Consider the following 18680-nt stretch of genomic DNA (forward strand, 5'->3'; position numbering starts at 1 on the left):
TAATTTTATGGCCTTCATCCTTTTACTTATGTATGAGACCACAATTGAAGATGCATGGTCCACAGAGCAGGAAAAACCGTTATCAGCAGGCCCAAACAGGACAAAAAACCAGGTAATCCTTGGTTTTCTCTTTAACCAGGTTTCATATATCTTGGGCAAAGGTGGCTGAAGTTTGATTTTGGAGCCAGCTTGCCTTTTCTAAAAGCTTACAATGTTCCTTTTATGGCTCCACTTTTGTGTGTGTGTGTGGTACTGGGGTTTGAACTCAGGGCCTATATGCTTGTTAGCCAGGTGCTCTACCACTTGAGCCACTCTGCCAGCCCTATTTTATATTTTTTCAGGATAGGATCTCTCAAACTGTTGCCTCTTGTTGGCTTTGAACCATGATCCTCCTGAGTAGCTAGAATTACAGGCGTGAGCCACCAGCACCGGACTCCACTGCCATTTATATAAACACAGTAGAAAGTGTTAATGATCAGCATTGTTTCTGTGAAGTATCACCTTAAAAGGAAGTGAAACATTTAATCCTAGACTAAGAAGAATCATTATAAGTTATAAGGCGAAGTGTAGAGAGAAACTAGCCTGACAGGAAGCCAAATGAAGATATCTATGTTCCTATATGACCACTGATCCACTGAACACCACAGGCATTTTGGTACAATTTGTTATAAGAACCAGACCTTTGTAGACCTAAAGACCTTTGCAGTGACTGGCTCCATAACCCAAATACTTGAAGCCTGAGGTAGACATCAGAAAGTCAGTTTATACAATGAAAATAACAATATTCCACAGGTGGAATATTTACATTGGCGTTTTTACCCTGTAGGCAGACCTACATGAGAGGTCAAATCTTTATCAGAGGGATATTTGAATGTGAATCAAAATAACATAATAGCTATAGCTAAGACAGGTTGAAGGGCAGATTCCTGGAAAAACTAGTGGGAATGGGACTCTGGACCTTTCATGGCCGACAAAGCCTTTTGCTTTTTTACTGCTAACCACACTGCATCCTGTCTCAAAGCCCATCTCACTTTGTACCCCTAGGCTCTGGTCCTTTCTCTGGGATAAATGTCTGAGAGTGCAATTGTTGGGTCATGTGGTAAGCATATGTTTAGTTTTATAAGAAACTATCAAACTTTTCCAGAGTGTTGTATAATTTTACATTCCTGCTAGTAAGATGGATCCAGTTTACTTCATGAACAGCAATTGGTGTGTAATCACTATTTCCCCCAGCAGGGGAGAGTCCCTCACTACCACAATTACGCAGTGGTTTCCTGAATTTGGGGAAATCGAAGGGGTCAGCACATCCAGAGTGGAATGGATGAGCCTCACCCTGGGAAAACCACCTTCGTGATCATAGTATCTCCCCTGCCAGGTAAGTATGATCACTGTTTTTTTATTTTAGCATTCTGATAGGTATGTGGTGATACCTCACTGTGTTTCTAATTTGATTTCTCCAATGGCTAATGATATTGAACATCTTTTTGTGTGCTTCCCCCTATCTTTCTGTACTCCTTAATGAAATTATACTACTCCATTTTTTTTTTTTTCAGCACTGGGGTTTGAACTCAGGGCCTCACACTTGCTAGACAGGCACTTTTCCACTTGAGGTACTTCACCAGCCCTTCTTTTGTCATTTTTAAAATTGGATCCTTTCTGGGTGTGTGTGTATAAAACTGTTCAGTTGTCAGAGCTCTTTTTTTTTTTTTTGAGAGTTCTTTATATATTGTCAGTACAGGGCTTGGTCAGCTATATGGTTTGCAAATGTATTTTTTTCCCATCCTAGCTTGTTTTTTCATCCTCTTCACAAGATCTTTCTCAGGGCAAAAAATTTTAATTTCAGTAAGATCTGATTTATTAACTTTTTCCTTGTATGGATTGTGTTCTTGGTTTAAAAAGTCTTTGGCTAGCCCTAGGTCCTGAGTCTATTTTTTACTGTTTAAAAGTTTTATAGTTTTACATTTAAATCTATAATTCATTTTGAATGAATTTAGGTTAATTTATGTCAAGGTTCACTTTTTTCTTACAAAAAATGGTTGACCTTGATATCTTGAATTCACGATCCTTCTGCCTCCACCTCGGGAGCGCTGGGTTTAGATATGCACCACCACGCCCAGGTAAGACAAGGGCTTTACCACTGAGCTGCACCCCAGTCCTACTTGCATTTTCTACCACTCAGTGCTTACTATAACTCTAGGCTGTCGGAAAAACCCAGGCGCCTTTCCTGGTAAATGACTTCATGCAGGTCTATTTGATTATCGCTTCCTCGGAGAGATTTCTCCAACCTTCTTTTCCCCCTGCTCAGTTTTTCTTTACAGCACGTTCATAATACAATGTATCAGATATCATTTGCTTATTTCGTTTGTTTCTACTGTCAATTCTGCTAGAAGCCCGAAGCGAAGCACACTGCTTTTTCCCGGGGTCTAGAATAGGCACTTAAAGAATTTATTGCTTGAGAGGTCGAAGGCATAAATAAATGTAAGCGCCAACGACACGTATACGTCTTGGTCAGGCGCTTTTTTCGGACTTCATGCAACGTGCGAGCGCCACCTCCTGGGAAGCCAATTTGCTCCGGGTGAAGGAAGTGATAGAACCTTAGTGTAGAAAAAAGATGGCAGCCGGCCGGAAGAACCTGAAGACGAGAGCCGGAAGTTAGACACGGGAAGGTTGGTCTGTGGAGTGACCTCCTACTCACTAGAGGAGGGATGAGCCAGCGGTGTTCCGCCAACAGTAGTCCCCTGCAGCGGATCTGCTCAAAAACGTTCCGTGAATGCAAATGCTGAGAACCACGTGGGGCCGAGGTGTGTTTCCGGTGCCGGCAGCTGCAGCCGGGGTTAAAGCCCAAGCAGCAGAAGGGGTGAGAAGGGTTCGGGGTCCTGAAGGGAAAGGAAAAGGAGTCGGGTCTGGGGAAGTAGATAGAGGAGGTGAAGTTTTAGAAAAGAGGTGAGTGTCGTTCCGAGAGGTGGGAGAGGGGGATCGTATGGGCGAGAAGGGCGGGGAGCGCCTGTGGACAGGTGCAGACTCGTCAGCGCAGTCCCCACACCATGTGGGATCGCCTTTGTCCGTGGCAGCCTTTCCTATCAGGCCGCGACGGCAGGGACTGTGCCACGTTCGCCTTCCAGTTCGGTGCCCGACACTGCGTTTGCGCTCAGGGGATGCATGATGAATGAATGAAGCGTGTGTGTTAGGGATCGATGTTGGGGTTCATATGTAGAGACTATTTCCGGCACTTTAGCTTCATTTAGTTCTGGGGAATCCGTGCTTGCCCGCGTTGGCTAGGTGATCTTTGGGCTTTGTCTTTTTCTTGAAGGATGGAGTGATTGTCATTTAAGGCATTTTCTTTGTTCTTAGTGACTGCTAGGCCCTGTAGCTGGGCACCAGAGGCAGATTCAGGAGTAAACCAGCCTGTATGCAGGCCGGAGACCAGCGGGAAGGCAGACGCACAAACCGAAAACTGGACTACAGTGTGCTAGTATAAGCTCAGGAACGAAGAGCCAGGAGGAGGCGCTGCTGTTCCCTTAGGGATTGTCTTTTGAGTTTACCTTCTCTCGTCCCGTGAGACAGTCTTGGGCAGTGCTTTTCTGTAAAAACGCAGGTCTGCAATGGATGCTCTCCAGGCTTCCTTCCCTGATTCTCATCAGAGAGTCTCTTATCAGGTATTACTAATGGCTGTAATTCTGTCACAATCTGTCACTTATTTATTGGTTAGTTTTTTTTTTTTTTTTTTTTTTTTAGCTACATGGTCTCCAGACCAGCTGGCCTTGCACCAACTCTGCAGCCCAGGCTAGCCTCCATCTTCCCATCTACCTCAGCTTGCCAGAGTGCTGGGATTGCAGGCATGCATCACCATGCCTGGCTTTTTCCTTACATCTTAAGATATAGCCTAAACTGCATAGGGCTGGGAAATCTGGATTTTGGCCCTCATTGTGGTATTCTGGTCCTTGCTCCTCATTTGTAAAATGAAGGGAGTTGCATTGACATAGTCTGAAACCCTTTCCAGTTGTAATACTATGGTTGTTACAGTAGGTCAAACTGGATTTCATACTGTGTTACCTCAGGTGTGACCTCTACATTAATAAAACCGTGTCAGTGCATTTTTTCCCCAGCCTGGATTGTTGAAAAAGAGGGTGACTTGGCTTGTGTGTGTGTGTGTGTGTGTGTGTGTGTGTGTGTGTGTGTTATTTTTACATCTTGTACTTTACAATATTGGCAACATAGTCGAAGCTTAATAGAAACTTGTTAAATCAAATGGGATAGAAATTACAATCCCTGTTTTCAGACCCTTCCTTATTTTGAGGTATTAGTTCACATATGAAGAGGCTAGGGAGGAAATGGGGTTTTACCAGAGAGACTTGGAGTAGGCATGACAGTTTTAAACCAGCTTTATGGGGTAATTAGCTTGAGAAGCATAATGACAGAGGCAGGAGATTCTGTGCTGTTTCATCACCTTGTCTATCCCCAGGACCATGGCCAGCAATGAGCGCACTTTCATTGCTATCAAGCCTGATGGGGTCCAGCGGGGTCTTGTGGGAGAGATCATCAAGCGATTTGAGCAGAAGGGATTCCGCCTTGTGGCTCTGAAGTTTATGCAGGTAAGTGGACTTCATTCTTCCTACTGTGGTTCCTTTGTAGCTAGTGGAACACAGTAGATTAACTCTCAACTTGCCTCCTTTACTCCTTCTTAGACTTCTCCATGGTTGGGTGTCTCGAAACCCAAAAACCCCTCAGTGACTAAGCATGTTGGCTAAATCTTGGAACAAACTTGAGTTATGTGGGCCATTCAAAAATAGCCTTTTCCCTTAGTAATGTATAATACCACATATTACTGCAGCACTATAATTTATGACTCAGCTCTGGGTGTGTTTGAGCTCCTGGTCTTTAGCTTTCTAAGCAGATAATTTTAGAGCACTCCACCCCCCCCATCCCCCTCCCCACTTGAGGAAGGTTGTTTTTCTGCAAGGAAATCTTTACATCACCAGTTACTACCTACTTAGTGCCTGGTGTGTATTAGGCATCCTTGGGGCTTTGGGGGAAAACTATGGATTTGCCTTTGGTGAGGCTCCCCTATAACACAGCAGAGAGCAGACACAGCTACAAGTTACTTACAAAGCAATATTTTAATAAATGCAAAGGATTGACTGGCTAAGAATTCTTTTCAAACAAATCCAAGAGATGAGAATTCAGATTCTTAAATAAACCAAGGGACAGAATTTTTTTCCCATTAAGAGAATCAGCTTTGGCCTCCTAGTACATTTTAAATATACTTCGATTTGCAGTTTGCTTCCCGTGTACTATTGTAGTGAAGGGAGTGTACCATTGTTGATGCTGAAGGGATTGCATGGTGGAATGGTGAGAGCCAGGTATTAGACGAACAATGGGTTTGAATATTCAAATTTGGTTTTCAAAATAAAATGAAACAAATGAGTTGTTGACCAGGCATTTAGCATGTGCTGAGCACATGAGAGTTTCCTCCTAACTCTTATGATGACCCTGAGAGGTACTTATTTCTGTTCTCATGGTTGTTAGTGATGAGGAACTGAGGCTTGGAGAGGTTAGATAGTGTGCCTGGTAGTACACAGCCACTGATGCAGCTGGAATTTTAACTTTGGTTTCTCTGACCCCTAAGTACAAAGTACAGACATTTTTCTCCTTTACACTGAGTTTTCTGTCAAAGATACAGATTTGGTGAAGAATGGAAGGAGGGATATCTGCCATAAAGATTATTTAAATCTGTTATGGATTTTAGAAGCAAGGGAAAACTTGAGGATCTTCACTCTCCCCACTCAAAAAAAGCCTATCCATCTTAATATCAGACCCCAAACTCTTAAATTGATACAAGAAAGAGTAGGAAATACTCTGGAGTTAGTAGGTATAGGTAAGAACTTTCTCAATGAAACCCCAGCAGCACAGCAACTAAGAGATAGCATAGATAAATGGGACCTCATAAAACTAAAAAGCTTCTGTTCATCAAAAGAAATGGTCTCTAAACTGAAGAGAACACCCACAGAGTGGGAGAAAATATTTGCCAACTATACATCAGACAAAGGCCTGATAACCAGAATATACAGGGAACTTAAAAAACTAAATTCTCCCAAAACTAATGAACCAATAAAGAAATGGGCAAGTGAACTAAACAGAACTTTCTCAAAAGAAGAAATTCAAATGGCCAGAAAACAAATGAAAAAATGCTCACCATCTCTAGCAATAAAGGAAATGCAAATTAAAACCACACTAAGATTCCACCTCACCCCTGTTAGAATAGCCATCATCAGCAACACCACCAACAACAGGTGCTGGCGAGGATGCGGGGAAAAAGGAACCCTCTTACACTGTTGGTGGGAATGTAGACTAGTACAACCACTCTGGAAAAAAATTTGGAGGCTACTTAAAAAGCTGGACATCGATCTACCATTTGATCCAGCAATACCACTCTTGGGGATATACCCAAAAGACTGTTACTCCAGAGGCACCTGCACATCCATGTTTATTGTGGCACTATTCACAATAGCCAAGTTATGGAAACAGCCAAGATGCCCCAGCACTGACGAATGGATTAAGAAAATGTGGTATCTATACACAATGGAATTTTATGCAGCCATGAAGAAGAACGAAATGTTATCATTCGCTGGTAAATGGATGGAATTGGAGAACATCATTCTGAGTGAGGTTAGCCTGGCTCAAAAAACCAAAAATCGTATGTTCTCCCTCATATGTGGACATTAGATCAAGGGCAAACACAACAAGGGGATTGGACTATGAGCACATGATAAAAGCAAGAGCACACAAGGGAGGGGTAAGGATAGGTAAGACACCTAAAAAACTAGCTAGCATTTGTTGCCCTTAACGCAGAGAAACTAAAGCAGATACCTTAAAAGCAACTGAGGCCAATAGGAAAAGGGGAACAGGTACTAGAGAAAAGGTTAGATCAAAAAGAATTAACCTAGAAGGTAACACCCACGCACAGGAAATCAATGTGAGTCAATGCCCTGTATAGCTATCCTTATCTCAACTAGCAAAAACCCTTGTTCCTTCCTATTATTGCTTATACTCTTTCTACAACAAAATTAGAAATAAGGGCAAAATAGTTTCTGCTGGGTATTGGGGGTGGGAGAGGGAGGGGGCGGAGTGGGTGGTAAGGGAGGGGTGGGGGCAGGGGGGAGAAATGAACCAAGCCTTGTATGCACATATGAATAATAAAAGAAAAATGAAAAAAAAAAAATAAATACACCTTCCCAAAAACAAAAAGCCTATCCATTTTGTAGGCTAAAGATAATTGGAAGCAATTAATAGAATTAAAAGAATATGCTGGTCAGGGGAAGGTCAAGTCAGTAGGTGTTAGGAGACTACCTCTATAAGTCTTCAGTTTGAATAGGAAGGGACGGGATAAGGGTTAGACCTCTACTTTGGAGTGATCACATGGCCGTACAGTTTTACTTTGGCAAGTGACAATCAATCAGTGGCTGAATGATAGGATGTTCTTGACATGCTTTTTGGTAGCTAATATCCACATATGTATGTATCCCCAAAGTGTGTAATATGACACAGTTCTGCAGAACCAGAAAAACTAAGTGACCCTGCTAGATCCCTAGCAAGATTAGACACCCTGGCAAAGAGAAAACATAGCCAGGTTGAGTTGAAACTAAGCAGATCGTTTTCTCTCTAGCTAACTCGATTTGTTCCATACACCAGCCTTTCTGTGAGAGAGATTCTCATTCATTCTTCAGTAAAATTAGTTATTGCTAGATGTGAAACTTTTGGGTGATGTCCAGGTATCTGTGGGAATTGTTGTCACCCTGCTAGGCCCATATCCTCTGAATAAATGTGAAGTTTCCCTGGGAGACAGCCTGGTTCTGGTTGCTTCTCATTGAATGTCCGACATTCCCTCTGACATTTTTGTTGGGTTGTACTCTGGGACTAGAAATCCATTGTATTAGTTTTCCTGTCTCATAGGAGATAACCGAATTCAATTCTAATGTCACTTTATTCTGATCTGTCAAGAGGGGAAAATTTTGATTCAAAAACTGCAGAAGCCCTTTTGTCTCTGTCCCTAGTTACTTCTCTCTGGAATGTGAAGGATGAATTAGGTTGTAACAGATCAGTGGATTGAGGGCAGGATGACTGATGGGAATAACTAGATTTCTGGTTCTTAGACATTTGGGGCCACTTCTCATCTTTTGTCCTTTGGAATAGGCTTCTGAAGACCTTCTCAAAGAACACTACATTGACCTGAAGGACCGTCCATTCTTCACTGGCCTGGTGAGATACATGCACTCAGGGCCAGTGGTTGCCATGGTGAGTGTGCCTGTGTGGGATGTTGATGTGAATGACTCAGTTGAGAATGAAGAGTGAGTGCTGTAATGTATGCCTTGAATGCCAGGGCTTCATTGCTGCAGAAGGAACGGGGACTGGCCCGATTAGACAATTGGGTGTGGGTCAGCTCTCTGATCTACAAAAGAAAACACCCATGCTTGCTGAGCTGAAGACCATGGCTAGGAGAAATCAGGAGAGACCTGCTTGATTGCCTCCTTGGGGGGCAGGAAGATTGATTCTTGCTTATCGTAGGAGTATTTACTTCTTTAAGTATGTATTGCTTATTATATTTGTGCCAAGCTCTCTGGGGATACAGTTACAAATGAGCAAAATAAGTACTTATGTTTGTATTGTATGGTTTTGATTTTAAGGACTGAACTCAGTGCCTCTTGCTTGCTTGACAAGTGCTGTGCCACATGAGTCAGTCCTTTTTAGTTTGTCTTTCAGAGAGAGTCTTATAATTTTTTTGCCCAGGTTGGCCTTTGACTGTGATCCTACCTCTCACTGCTGAGTAGCTGGGATTACAGATATAGTCACCATACTGATGGCTGGCCTTTTTTTTTTTTTTTTTTGAGATAGCATCTCACTATGTAGATCAGGCTGGCCTGGAACTGGTAATCCTTCTTTGTCAGCTTCCCCCAGGTACTGGGATTATAGGCATGGGCTCCTACACCTGGCTGAAGTTGGCTTTTTGAAGTACTGAAAGAAGGCTGGGATAGCAGAAGTCTTGGGGGCGAGAGAGAAAGATAGTATGAGATGAATTCAGAGGCACAGGCAGGAGCCACATAGTGCAGGGTTGTGTTGGCATGTCCTTCATTAGTGCTGGGAACTGTGAGGGAGGATTGTAGAAAGGCCAGAGTGAGTGCAAGTAGACCAGTATCCCCAGTGCTGGAGCAATGTCATCTTACAGTACCTTTTATTTTTCTTGTTTTGAATTAATAGTTGCTGATTCTGCTGAGATTGGTGTTCTTCCTTGACCTTATCTTCTTTTGTCCTTGGAGGTCTGGGAGGGGCTGAATGTTGTAAAGACAGGCCGAGTGATGCTGGGAGAGACCAACCCTGCAGATTCCAAGCCTGGGACCATCCGTGGGGACTTTTGCATCCAAATTGGCAGGTGACATTTGGTGTTTTTTTTGTTTTGTTTTGGTGGGACTGGGATTTAAACTCAAGGCTTTGGGCTTACAAATCAGGGACATGCACTGAGCCATGTCCAGCCCATTTTGCTCTGGTTATTTTGGAGGTGGAGTCTCATGAACTATTTGTCCAGATGACCTTAAACCCTATCTCAGCCTCCTAAATAGCTAGAATTACAGGCATGAGCCACGGGCACCAGGCTAAATTTATTTTTTATCCTTTTCCAAAGTCCATAAAAATTTGAGTTTCTGAGCCTGGACCATCTACAGGTCAGTTTTAAACTGGACTTCATTATCTTCCTCTGAAGTTGGTGATTGACTTTGAGGTTGTTATCATTGCTATGGCTGTGCCTCAGTTGAATGCAGAACCTAATCAGAGTCTTCTGCAAAGGCTCTCACTGCTTGCAGTAATTGCTGGGAGAGCTGGACATGGGAGGCCATTCTTCAGCCTTCAGTTAGCAGCAGCCATGAGTGTTTCTTCTGACATGATCTTACATATGCAGAGCTTTGGCTTTTCTGCTGCCATGGTTGTCAGCTTCCAAGCAGTGAGAGTGCAGTGGGTTTCTGGGCAGGTTAATTCTTCTGGTCTTGGTAACACAGCCGTCTCTTTCCCCACCCAGGAACATCATTCATGGCAGCGATTCCGTGAAAAGTGCAGAGAAGGAGATCAGCTTGTGGTTTCAACCTGAGGAACTGGTGGATTACAAGAGCTGTGCACAGGACTGGATCTACGAGTGACAGGAGGGCAGGCCACCATGCTTTTCCTGTCCACTTACTCCTATTCCTGTGGGCAGGGGACCAGACGTAGGAAATTTGGTTATTTCTGGAACTTATTTATAACCTAGAGTTGGTCTAGGTTGTAAGTGTAAAGCCCTGAGTTCAAATCCCAGTTCCACACCCCTCCAAAAAAAAAAAAAACCCAACAAAAAAAGATGATTAGAGGAAAACTATTGGAGCTGTGAGTGCTCTCTGTACAGTGTTATGTGCTATCATCAGATTTTTAACCTAGTGTAGGATTAACTGAGTTGGTTACTTTGTATTGCTGAATTGCCTTGTATTACTTACTTCCTCTTTGAGTTAAATAAGTATAAATACTGTGTAAATTACCTGTTGGCCTCACTGATACATAGGCATTCTTTGCTTGTCTGTCTTCACATCCTGCATCCCATCCACTTGGCACTGGGTCAGTCAACAAGCATCTGTGCAGAACTTCTAGGTGGTCACTGTACTGGGTACAGAGGATCCATCAGAAATAAAACATCAGCCTGGATGTCATGGTGCATGCCTGTGATCCCTGCATTCAGGAGGCTGAGGCAGAGCCAGCCTGGGTTATATAGTGAGACCCTGTCTCAAAAAACAAAAAATTCCCAAACAATTCTGGATTTACATCCTTCATATCCCACTGGCCAGAACTTAGTCACATGGCTGCATTTAGCTAATGAGAAACTGGAAAATGTTATCTTTATTTTGGTAACCTTGTGCCTAGGTAAAACTCAGGAGTTCTACCTGGAGGAAAAAAAGGTGGAAAGAAAAAAATGAGAAGAAAAAAATGAGAATGAATATTGATGGACAACTAGGATTTTTATCACAAACTTTAGTGGGTTTTCTTTATTTACCAGGCTTTGGTAGAGGCAGTAGAGGGAAGGGGACTTCTCAGGAGAGGAAAGATCGTTGGGATTAGAGGCATTTTTGCATGGGTTGTATTAGGGGGTGAGATGAGAGTACCTTTGGGGGGATGAATTCGGAGTAAGGCGGGATGGCTATAGCCTTGAAGGAGTGGGTTGGTACTGACTGTACTGTGGGTAGGTATAGACCTGACGTCCACTGAATAGAGAAATGTCCAGTGAAATTTCCAGACCCTTATCCACAGTTGATATTTGGTAACTCCAAAAAACAACCTGAATAAGATGTTCAGGTTGAGGGCAAAGGAAACACTGCCCCAGAATGAGGGCAAATGATAGTCATTGCCGGGTACCCTGGGTTGATATTCTGCAGAGAGGTTTGGGAAGCTGAGAAGCTGTAACAGGCGTGGACTGTAGTCATCTAGTCAGTTGTAGGTGACCAGTGTGGCTTTGGAACCACTGGTGTGATGGTATGGGTCCTGAGATCAGCTCAAAGTCCTGGGGAGGTGTGGGCTCTCACCGTGTCAGGGCAGTAAGTGCTGCTGCATAGGTGTCTTAAGTGTGGGCACATGGAGAGGAGAGCTTGCTTACTCCTCCAGAGGGGGCTTTCTCCTGATCAGAGGCTGGAGTCACCCTAAATGTGGCAGGGGTGTTTCCACAAGGGAATCCCAAGTTATTCCAGGAAAGGACCTGTTGGGGTTCCAAAGAAACACTGAACACTAGGATGGCCAGATCAATGCATTTATTAGAGTGACAGGAAAGGGATGTCCTCCTAGGCTGGGTTCTCAGTGAGGGGTGAGCAGGGCTCAGGGCCCAGTCTGCAGGAGGAGGTAAGTTTTGGCTCAGGGTCTGGGCCAGTTTCAGGGTTTTGGGCAACAACCTAAACACCTTAGTTAGTCCCTGTGAATGTTCAAGGCCCTGACTTGGGCTCCAGCCTGTGGGAAAAACCTGCATCCTGCTGGTCACAGAGTGGTCAAGGCACTGAGACTTTGGGACTGGACACAGTTACAATAAAGTGACATAGGTGTTGGGGACCTGCAGGTGCTAGTGGTTTGCCAAGCAGGAGGGACTGTCTGCAAGTTGACAGGACTGGCTATAAGAGGTGATCAAATGGCTTTTGCTGAAAAGCACTGACTCCTTACTTGGGTCCATCCCTGCCTCCACTTTTTATCTGTCCTTGTTCTAAGCCATTCCCTTTGTAGTCACTTTGCAATCACCTTGGATTCCAGAAAGGACAGAACTGATAGCATTTTTATGACAAGGGACTGAAACTTCCCATAAGGAACAGTGGAGACTTGCAGGACAGACCACCCCTCCAAATGAGGACAGTTACCTAGAATGATAAGGATTGTTTCCCTCAAGTGATGACAGCGATAACATCTTCTCCGGAACCCCTCTGAGAACCCTTAGGTTAAAGGCAAAGAAAGGTGTTTCCAGAAGACCTTGTTTCTAGAGTTCCAGCTTTGGATGGGGTTTATTAAAAGTTAGGGAAAGGGAAATACAAAGGCAGCATGGTGGAGTGCAGGTGGAGCCTGCCATCAGAGAGAGCATGCTTTTCTTTTCCAGGTGCTTTAAAAACCTACACTAACTCATGGGGAGGGCAGACCCGGGAGATTCCCACCCAAAAATCAAGGTTTGGGGAGGGGCATGGGCCGGTGGTCTGGGCCGTCCCCGGGCGACGCTGGTGGAACTCGAACCCACAACCCTCGTGGTCACTAGGAATTTGAGGCAGGCTAGAAGTTGGAAAAGCTTGGGGCTCCCGTGGTTGCCAGGGGATGGCCCAGTTGGCAGTTTGGATGAGGAAGGCTGAGGGCCCCAGCAGGACTCAAGCAGAGGGGAGGTAGAGGAAAGGCTGAATTTCAGGGGTGGGAAGGGTAAGAACTCGGGGCGTCAGAGCAGAGAGAGTCCAGCTGGACGCTGGTGCCCTGGAGGAAGGTGACAGCAGATGGCATCACCGAGGGTAATAAACTCCCGAGCAGCAGCAGGTTGTCACGCGTGAAGCATGTGGGGGCAGCAGGAAGCACTGGGAGAAGCAGCCATGAGAGTTGGGAGGCCCTGGTGGGGAACAAATCACTTCCTGCCTGGGAACCCTCAGCAGCCTTGCAAGGCGAGGGCGTGCACCGCAGGCAGCCAGAGCGTCCTGGGTTGGGCGCCGTCCAGCCGGGGTGTGGTCGCCCCGCGTCCCGCCCCGCTCCTCTCCTCGGCTGCCGGCGCCGGCTCGGTGGTGGCTCTGGTCACACAGCTTCCGCAACGCATCGCAGCTGCCGCCCGGCCCGCCAGCTCCTGGGTAAGGCCGGGGCGCCCTCCCCGCTCCCCCGCTCCCCGTCAGCCTCCCCACTCCCGCGCGCGGGTCCCAGCCCGGTCCCCTGCTGTGGCCCCTCAGCTGCCCGGGTGTGGTGGAAGCGTCCGGGAAGCCACGTGTCCCTGGCGGCGGCTGACGGGCGGGCGTGTTGGGCGTCCACGTGGCCTCCCGGCTCCAGGACCCTGGCCCCGCCGGCCTGACCGCGCTTCTCGCCCCGCAGGACCATGGCCAACCTCGAGCGCACCTTCATCGCCATCAAGCCGGACGGCGTGCAGCGCGGCCTGGTGGGCGAGATCATCAAGCGCTTCGAGCAGAAGGGGTTCCGCCTGGTGGCCATGAAGTTCCTTCGGGTAAGGCGCCCCTGGTCCCCTGCCCCTAGCAGCCCGGTCACGCGCGGGACCCATGCCTGTTTGTCCACGTCTCCTGAGTTCTGTTGGCCGGTTTCGTTCCCGCGAGAGTCCCTTCGCCCTCCGCTCCTCCCCGGGCTGCTGTGGCCCGCTGGCCTCTTTCCGAGGGAGGCCCGAGAGGACAGCCGCCCTTGGGAAGGTTAAGTGGAGGTCACGTGACTCTTGCCCAGTGCTGGCCGAGGGCTGCCACCCTGTCAGGGCGTCCCGGGAGTGGGGGTGGGGGGTCAGGTTGGCAGCAGGGAGGGGACAAAGCCTGGCTTCCTTCTCTGATGATGCTGGGAGGTGCTGCTCAGAATGCGAGCGTGCTGTCCCTTTGTGCTTTAGAACGAAACTAAGGAATGATTGAGGTTTTTGAGTGCCCGTGCCCCTCCTTTGCACAGGGTAGAAACTGTATCTTTCACATTAAATTTGAGGCACAGATCTGAGGCCGTACTAAGGGATGTGTACAGAAGTTTTAAGTGCATGAGTGAAGAGAATGTTCTCTGTGATGTGAAACGTTTAAAAGGGCACTGTGAGTTTGATGTGATCTCTATCTGGCATTCCTTCAGTGGCAGCCAACATTTAACTCCCTATTATACTCCACCCTCAAACCACCTGTTATTTAGAATTATAAAATTCTAAACATTATCAGTGATATTACAAGAGTGTCTTTTATTTATTTATTTATTTATATTTGGGGTGGGACTGGGGTTTGCACTCAGGGCTTCACCCTTGCAAAGCAGGAGCTCCACTGCTTGAGCCCCACCTCCAGTCCATTTTGCTCTCGTTATTTCGCATACCTGGTCTCACTGTTTGCCTGGGGCTGGGCTCGAACCACCATCCTGCCTATCTCAGCCTCCCAAATAGCTAGGAATACAAGACACAGGGTGTCTTTGGTCATAAATTTTTCTGCTAAAATTGCATCAGATTCATGGTTTGGGTAGGTTTTTATTTTATTTATTTGCAATACTGGGGTTTGAACTCACACTTGCTAGGCATACACTCTACCCTTTGAACCAAAGGATGGGTATTTTTGGGATGGGCATTTTCGAGATAGGGTTTTATGAATTTTTTTTTTTTTTTTGCAGACTAGGGTTTGAACTCAGGGCCTACACCTTGAGGTTTTTTGTGATGGATTTTTTCGAGATAGGCTCTCACGAACTCTTTGCCTAGGCTGGCTTTGAACCCTGATCCTCCTGATCTCTGCCTCCCGAGTAGCTAGGTTAAAGGCATGAGCCACCAGTGCCAGGTTTGGATAGGATTTTTAAATACACACCTTATGAATGGGCAGAAACACCAAACTGGACTTTCAGAGAACCTGGCATATTGGTGACCTGAGAAGCTTCTTCAGTTTGTTTCCTAATGGGATCTTCCTGTGAATGTCAGGCCTCGGAGGAACACCTGAAGCAGCACTATATTGACCTGAAGGACCGTCCCTTCTTCCCTGGGCTGGTGAAGTACATGAACTCAGGTCCAGTGGTGGCCATGGTGAGTGCTTACGGAGACCAAGGGAAATTAATCAAGGCTTTTGAGCCTTTCCTTCCCTGTTTCCCTTCCTCCCTCCCTTCCTCCTCTTTCCTTTTTGAACCTAAGTATGTAAGTGCATGAAGCAAAATTCTCTAATCCTCTGCCAGAGTTGAAGCATCTTCTGGATGCATAAATGCCTAGTTGGGAATGAACAGGAGAGGGTATAATAGACAGGCACTGAGATAATTTATTAAGACTACTTCCTCCTTCTTCCTCCAGCTCTTCCCTGGAATACTTTCCCTTGTATATCAACCATGGCCATCTCTTGCCTTGTCTCTGGGATCCCTTCCCCACTGATCCTTCTCCAGCCATCATGGCACCCCTTCTTCACTCTTTGTTCTCAGTGTTTGTGGCTGTACAAGCATTCTTCTGTCTTAGCTAGACTAGGAATTCCCCAAGTTGGGTAGATTTTCCCTGTATCTTGCATTTGAAAGGGAATTTTTTATATAGGCTCCTACTATCTGTGAGGGTTATCTAACAGTGATGTCACCAATTGATCTCATTGGTGAGTGCTGTTAGATATGAATGTTTATAATGGTATTGAGTGGCAGATTTGCTTCAGTAATTCCTCTTCCATCTTGTCAAGGTCTGGGAGGGGCTGAATGTGGTGAAGACAGGCCGAGTGATGCTTGGGGAGACCAATCCAGCAGATTCTAAGCCAGGCACCATTCGTGGGGACTTTTGCATTCAAGTTGGCAGGTAAGCCCTGGGGAGGCTGTTAGGACTTTAAAAAAAAAAAAAAAAAATTGGATGCATCCCAATTTTATAAAAATTTGAATTTTATATTAGGTGACAATTACAAGTTTCCATAAATAGCTACATGTGGTAGTTCCCATGTGCACAGCAGGAAGTGCTCAGGTGGGGGAAAGGAAGGGTTCTAGCCTCATCCAGCTCTGCCCTCTGGACACTAATCCTTTTCCTAACAAAATCTGTACCAAAACTTGTTACAAGATTCAAATGGAATCAGGGGGTTATCAATAAGCACATGTCATGGTTGGGTTTTGCGAATCAGTGGTGCAAGAAAATGCAGCAGAAATGGCCCTTATAATTAGTAAATTACATCTAGGACAGTTTTCTTTGCCATAGGTTTGACTTTTTCTGTGTTTTTCAAAAAATTGAGGAATGCTCTGTAGCATCAGCAATCTTGGGTTGTAAACATTTTTGAAGGGGGGAACCTTGGAAGCATAATACGGTTGAACCAAGGGTCATTTTAATCAATCATCTTTACAGCTTTATACTTTGTTTTAAAATACTTCGGAAGGGGCTGGAGGAGACAGGACTCAGGTGGCAGAGTGCCTGCCTAGTAAGCGCAAGGCCCTGAGTTCAAACCCCATTACCACCACCACCACAAAAAAAAAAGCCTTATAAAATACTTTGGAAAAGTTCTGCACTGGCTGTCCTTCCCTGTACCCTTTAAATAGACTTTTGCACTTTAAACATGGTAACTATTAATTTTTCTGTTTTTTTAGGAACATCATTCATGGCAGTGATTCAGTAAAAAGTGCTGAAAAAGAAATCAGCCTATGGTTTAAGCCCGAAGAACTGGTCGATTACAAATCTTGTGCTCATGACTGGGTCTATGAATAGAGGTGGACAAACAGGAGTCCCCGCCACTAATGCCTGATGGGTCTCTGGACACAGCTGTTCATTCCACAGACCAGAAGCAATAGGATGGATTTTTTTCTAAAGTGTTATTTACCTACCTATAAAGCCTTGGAACTGGACAGAGTGTCCTGTGTTTATTTGATGCTACTGAAAGCAGTGACTTTGTTTGGATAGTGGCATTATCCATATTTATTATGGAAGAATGAGCTGATCTTTCTCAGAACCTAGGTATAGTTTAAGACATTGTGAGGGAGAGTAGGGCTGGAGAGGAAAAGTGTAGCCCTGGCTGTTTGTCTAAGGAAACTAGTAAGGATATAAACATCCCAAACTGCATTAGCTGATACAGAAATGTCTTGCTAAGAAGGATTTGTGCACCTGGGCACTAGTGGCTCACGCCTGTAATCCTAGCCACTGAGGAGGCAGAGATCAGGAGGATGGCAGTTTGAAGCCAGCCTGGGCAAATAGTTCATGAGGCCCTATATCAAAAAGAGCATCATGAAAAAGGGCTGGTGGAGTGGCTCAAGGTGAAGGCCCTGAGTTCAAGCCCCAGCACTGTTTAAAAAAAAAAAAAAAAAAAGGATTTGTGGAAACTGTGGTAGAGTGAAACATACGGACTAGTCAAGTGGTCCAGATTTACATCTTTGTTGACTGCAAATTGGGCCAACTACTTATGAAACAGTGTAAGTCTTAAGATAGGTAAAATGGGAATAATACCTATCATTGTAATGGAGGATTAAATAATGTATAGAACAGCAGTTAACCTAGTACCTGCTCCTTTGTGGTACTTGGGTATTCCTGCCCCTATCCTTTCTTTCCATTCTGCTGGGATGAGCTAAATGTAACAGGCTTGCTTCCTGGGTTAGAAACATTTCATGGTTAAAAGATTCATACTCCCTGGGCTGGAGGAATGGCTCTAGTGGTAGAACACCTGCCTAACAAGTGTGAAGCCAAGTTAAAACTCCAATACCACCAAAAAAAATAATCCTTGTTTTTGATGTACTTGGTAAAATGCATTTGTAGCACTAGCCTTCTGGGGTCTGGCTTAAGAACTCAACAGAAATAGATGGGTTTAGTTTTAAGAAATTGGTGAAGGAGCTAGTGGTGTGGCTCAGTGGTAGAGTGCTTGCCTAGCATTTGTGAGGACCTAGGTTTGAACTGTTCCCCTTACATAAGACTCAAGAGCATGTATGTTTGCATACTTTTGCTACATTAGATACAGTGATAGGGTGATGTAATACAGTATTTGGTTTCTGCCCATGCCTGGCACATAGCTCCTAAACCCCCTTGGAATCTTTGATGTACAAAGTGTGTGTGCTGAACTGATGTGAACGGGAGTGTTCTGGATGTCCTATGTATGAGGCAGCTGGTTTATAGGGGAACCAATTTGTGATTAGAGGGTTGGAACTCTGGTGTCATTCCCCAGCGGGGCTAAAGGTTGAGTTACTCACCAGTGACCAATGATATGATCTTTCATGTCTACGTAATGACAGAGAAACCAAAAAGGCACGGTTTGGGGAGCTTCTACATTCCTAAGGTACCTGAGGCTGGTGTGCTCCATGGCCCTTCCCACACATCTTGCCCTATTTATCTCTCATCTATATATCCTTTTTGAAATAAAAAAAGGCACTTGCCTGTCATCTCAGCTATATGGGAAGCTGAGATTGGGATGATTATGGTTCCAAGCCTGTCCAGGCCAAAAAAATTTTTAAGACTCCATCTCAATGGAAGAAAGCTGGGCATGGTGGTACATACCTGTCATCCCTGCTATGCCGGAATTGTAAAACAGGATTGTGGT

At 45.2% G+C, this 18680-nt stretch overlaps 2 protein-coding genes and 1 pseudogene across 6 annotated transcripts; 2 read left to right on the top strand and 1 right to left on the bottom strand.

Moving 5' to 3' along the window:
• Positions 1 to 1232: 1232 nt before the first annotated feature.
• Positions 1233 to 1383, bottom strand: LOC141414173 (U1 spliceosomal RNA; annotated as a pseudogene).
• A 1263-nt stretch (positions 1384 to 2646) lies between these two features.
• Positions 2647 to 10713, top strand: Nme1 (NME/NM23 nucleoside diphosphate kinase 1). Of its 5 annotated transcripts, XM_074046078.1 has the most exons (6): positions 2748 to 2857; positions 3352 to 3656; positions 4463 to 4592; positions 8191 to 8292; positions 9312 to 9424; positions 10064 to 10713. In XM_074046078.1, exons 2-6 carry the CDS (start codon positions 3607 to 3609, stop codon positions 10179 to 10181), a joined length of 513 nt encoding a protein of 170 aa, XP_073902179.1. In that variant the 5' UTR covers positions 2748 to 2857; positions 3352 to 3606; the 3' UTR covers positions 10182 to 10713. The 5 variants fall into 5 exon arrangements, with proteins under 5 accessions (XP_073902178.1, XP_073902177.1, XP_073902181.1 ...); XM_074046077.1 differs by lacking the exon at positions 3352 to 3656 and having other exon boundaries at positions 2647 to 2943; positions 9312 to 9420; XM_074046076.1 differs by lacking the exon at positions 3352 to 3656 and having other exon boundaries at positions 2660 to 2943.
• Positions 10714 to 13194: 2481 nt separating this feature from the next.
• On the top strand, positions 13195 to 17004 carry LOC109694172 (nucleoside diphosphate kinase B). Its single transcript, XM_020175948.2, has 5 exons — positions 13195 to 13352; positions 13588 to 13717; positions 15140 to 15241; positions 15867 to 15979; positions 16750 to 17004. The coding sequence occupies exons 2-5, from the start codon at positions 13592 to 13594 to the stop codon at positions 16865 to 16867; spliced, it is 459 nt and encodes a 152-aa protein (XP_020031537.1). The 5' UTR covers positions 13195 to 13352; positions 13588 to 13591; the 3' UTR covers positions 16868 to 17004.
• The last annotated feature ends 1676 nt before the right edge of the window (positions 17005 to 18680 follow it).

This window comes from Castor canadensis, chromosome 11, assembly GCF_047511655.1.
Source record: "Castor canadensis chromosome 11, mCasCan1.hap1v2, whole genome shotgun sequence".
NCBI classification, from domain to species: Eukaryota; Metazoa; Chordata; class Mammalia; order Rodentia; family Castoridae; genus Castor; species Castor canadensis.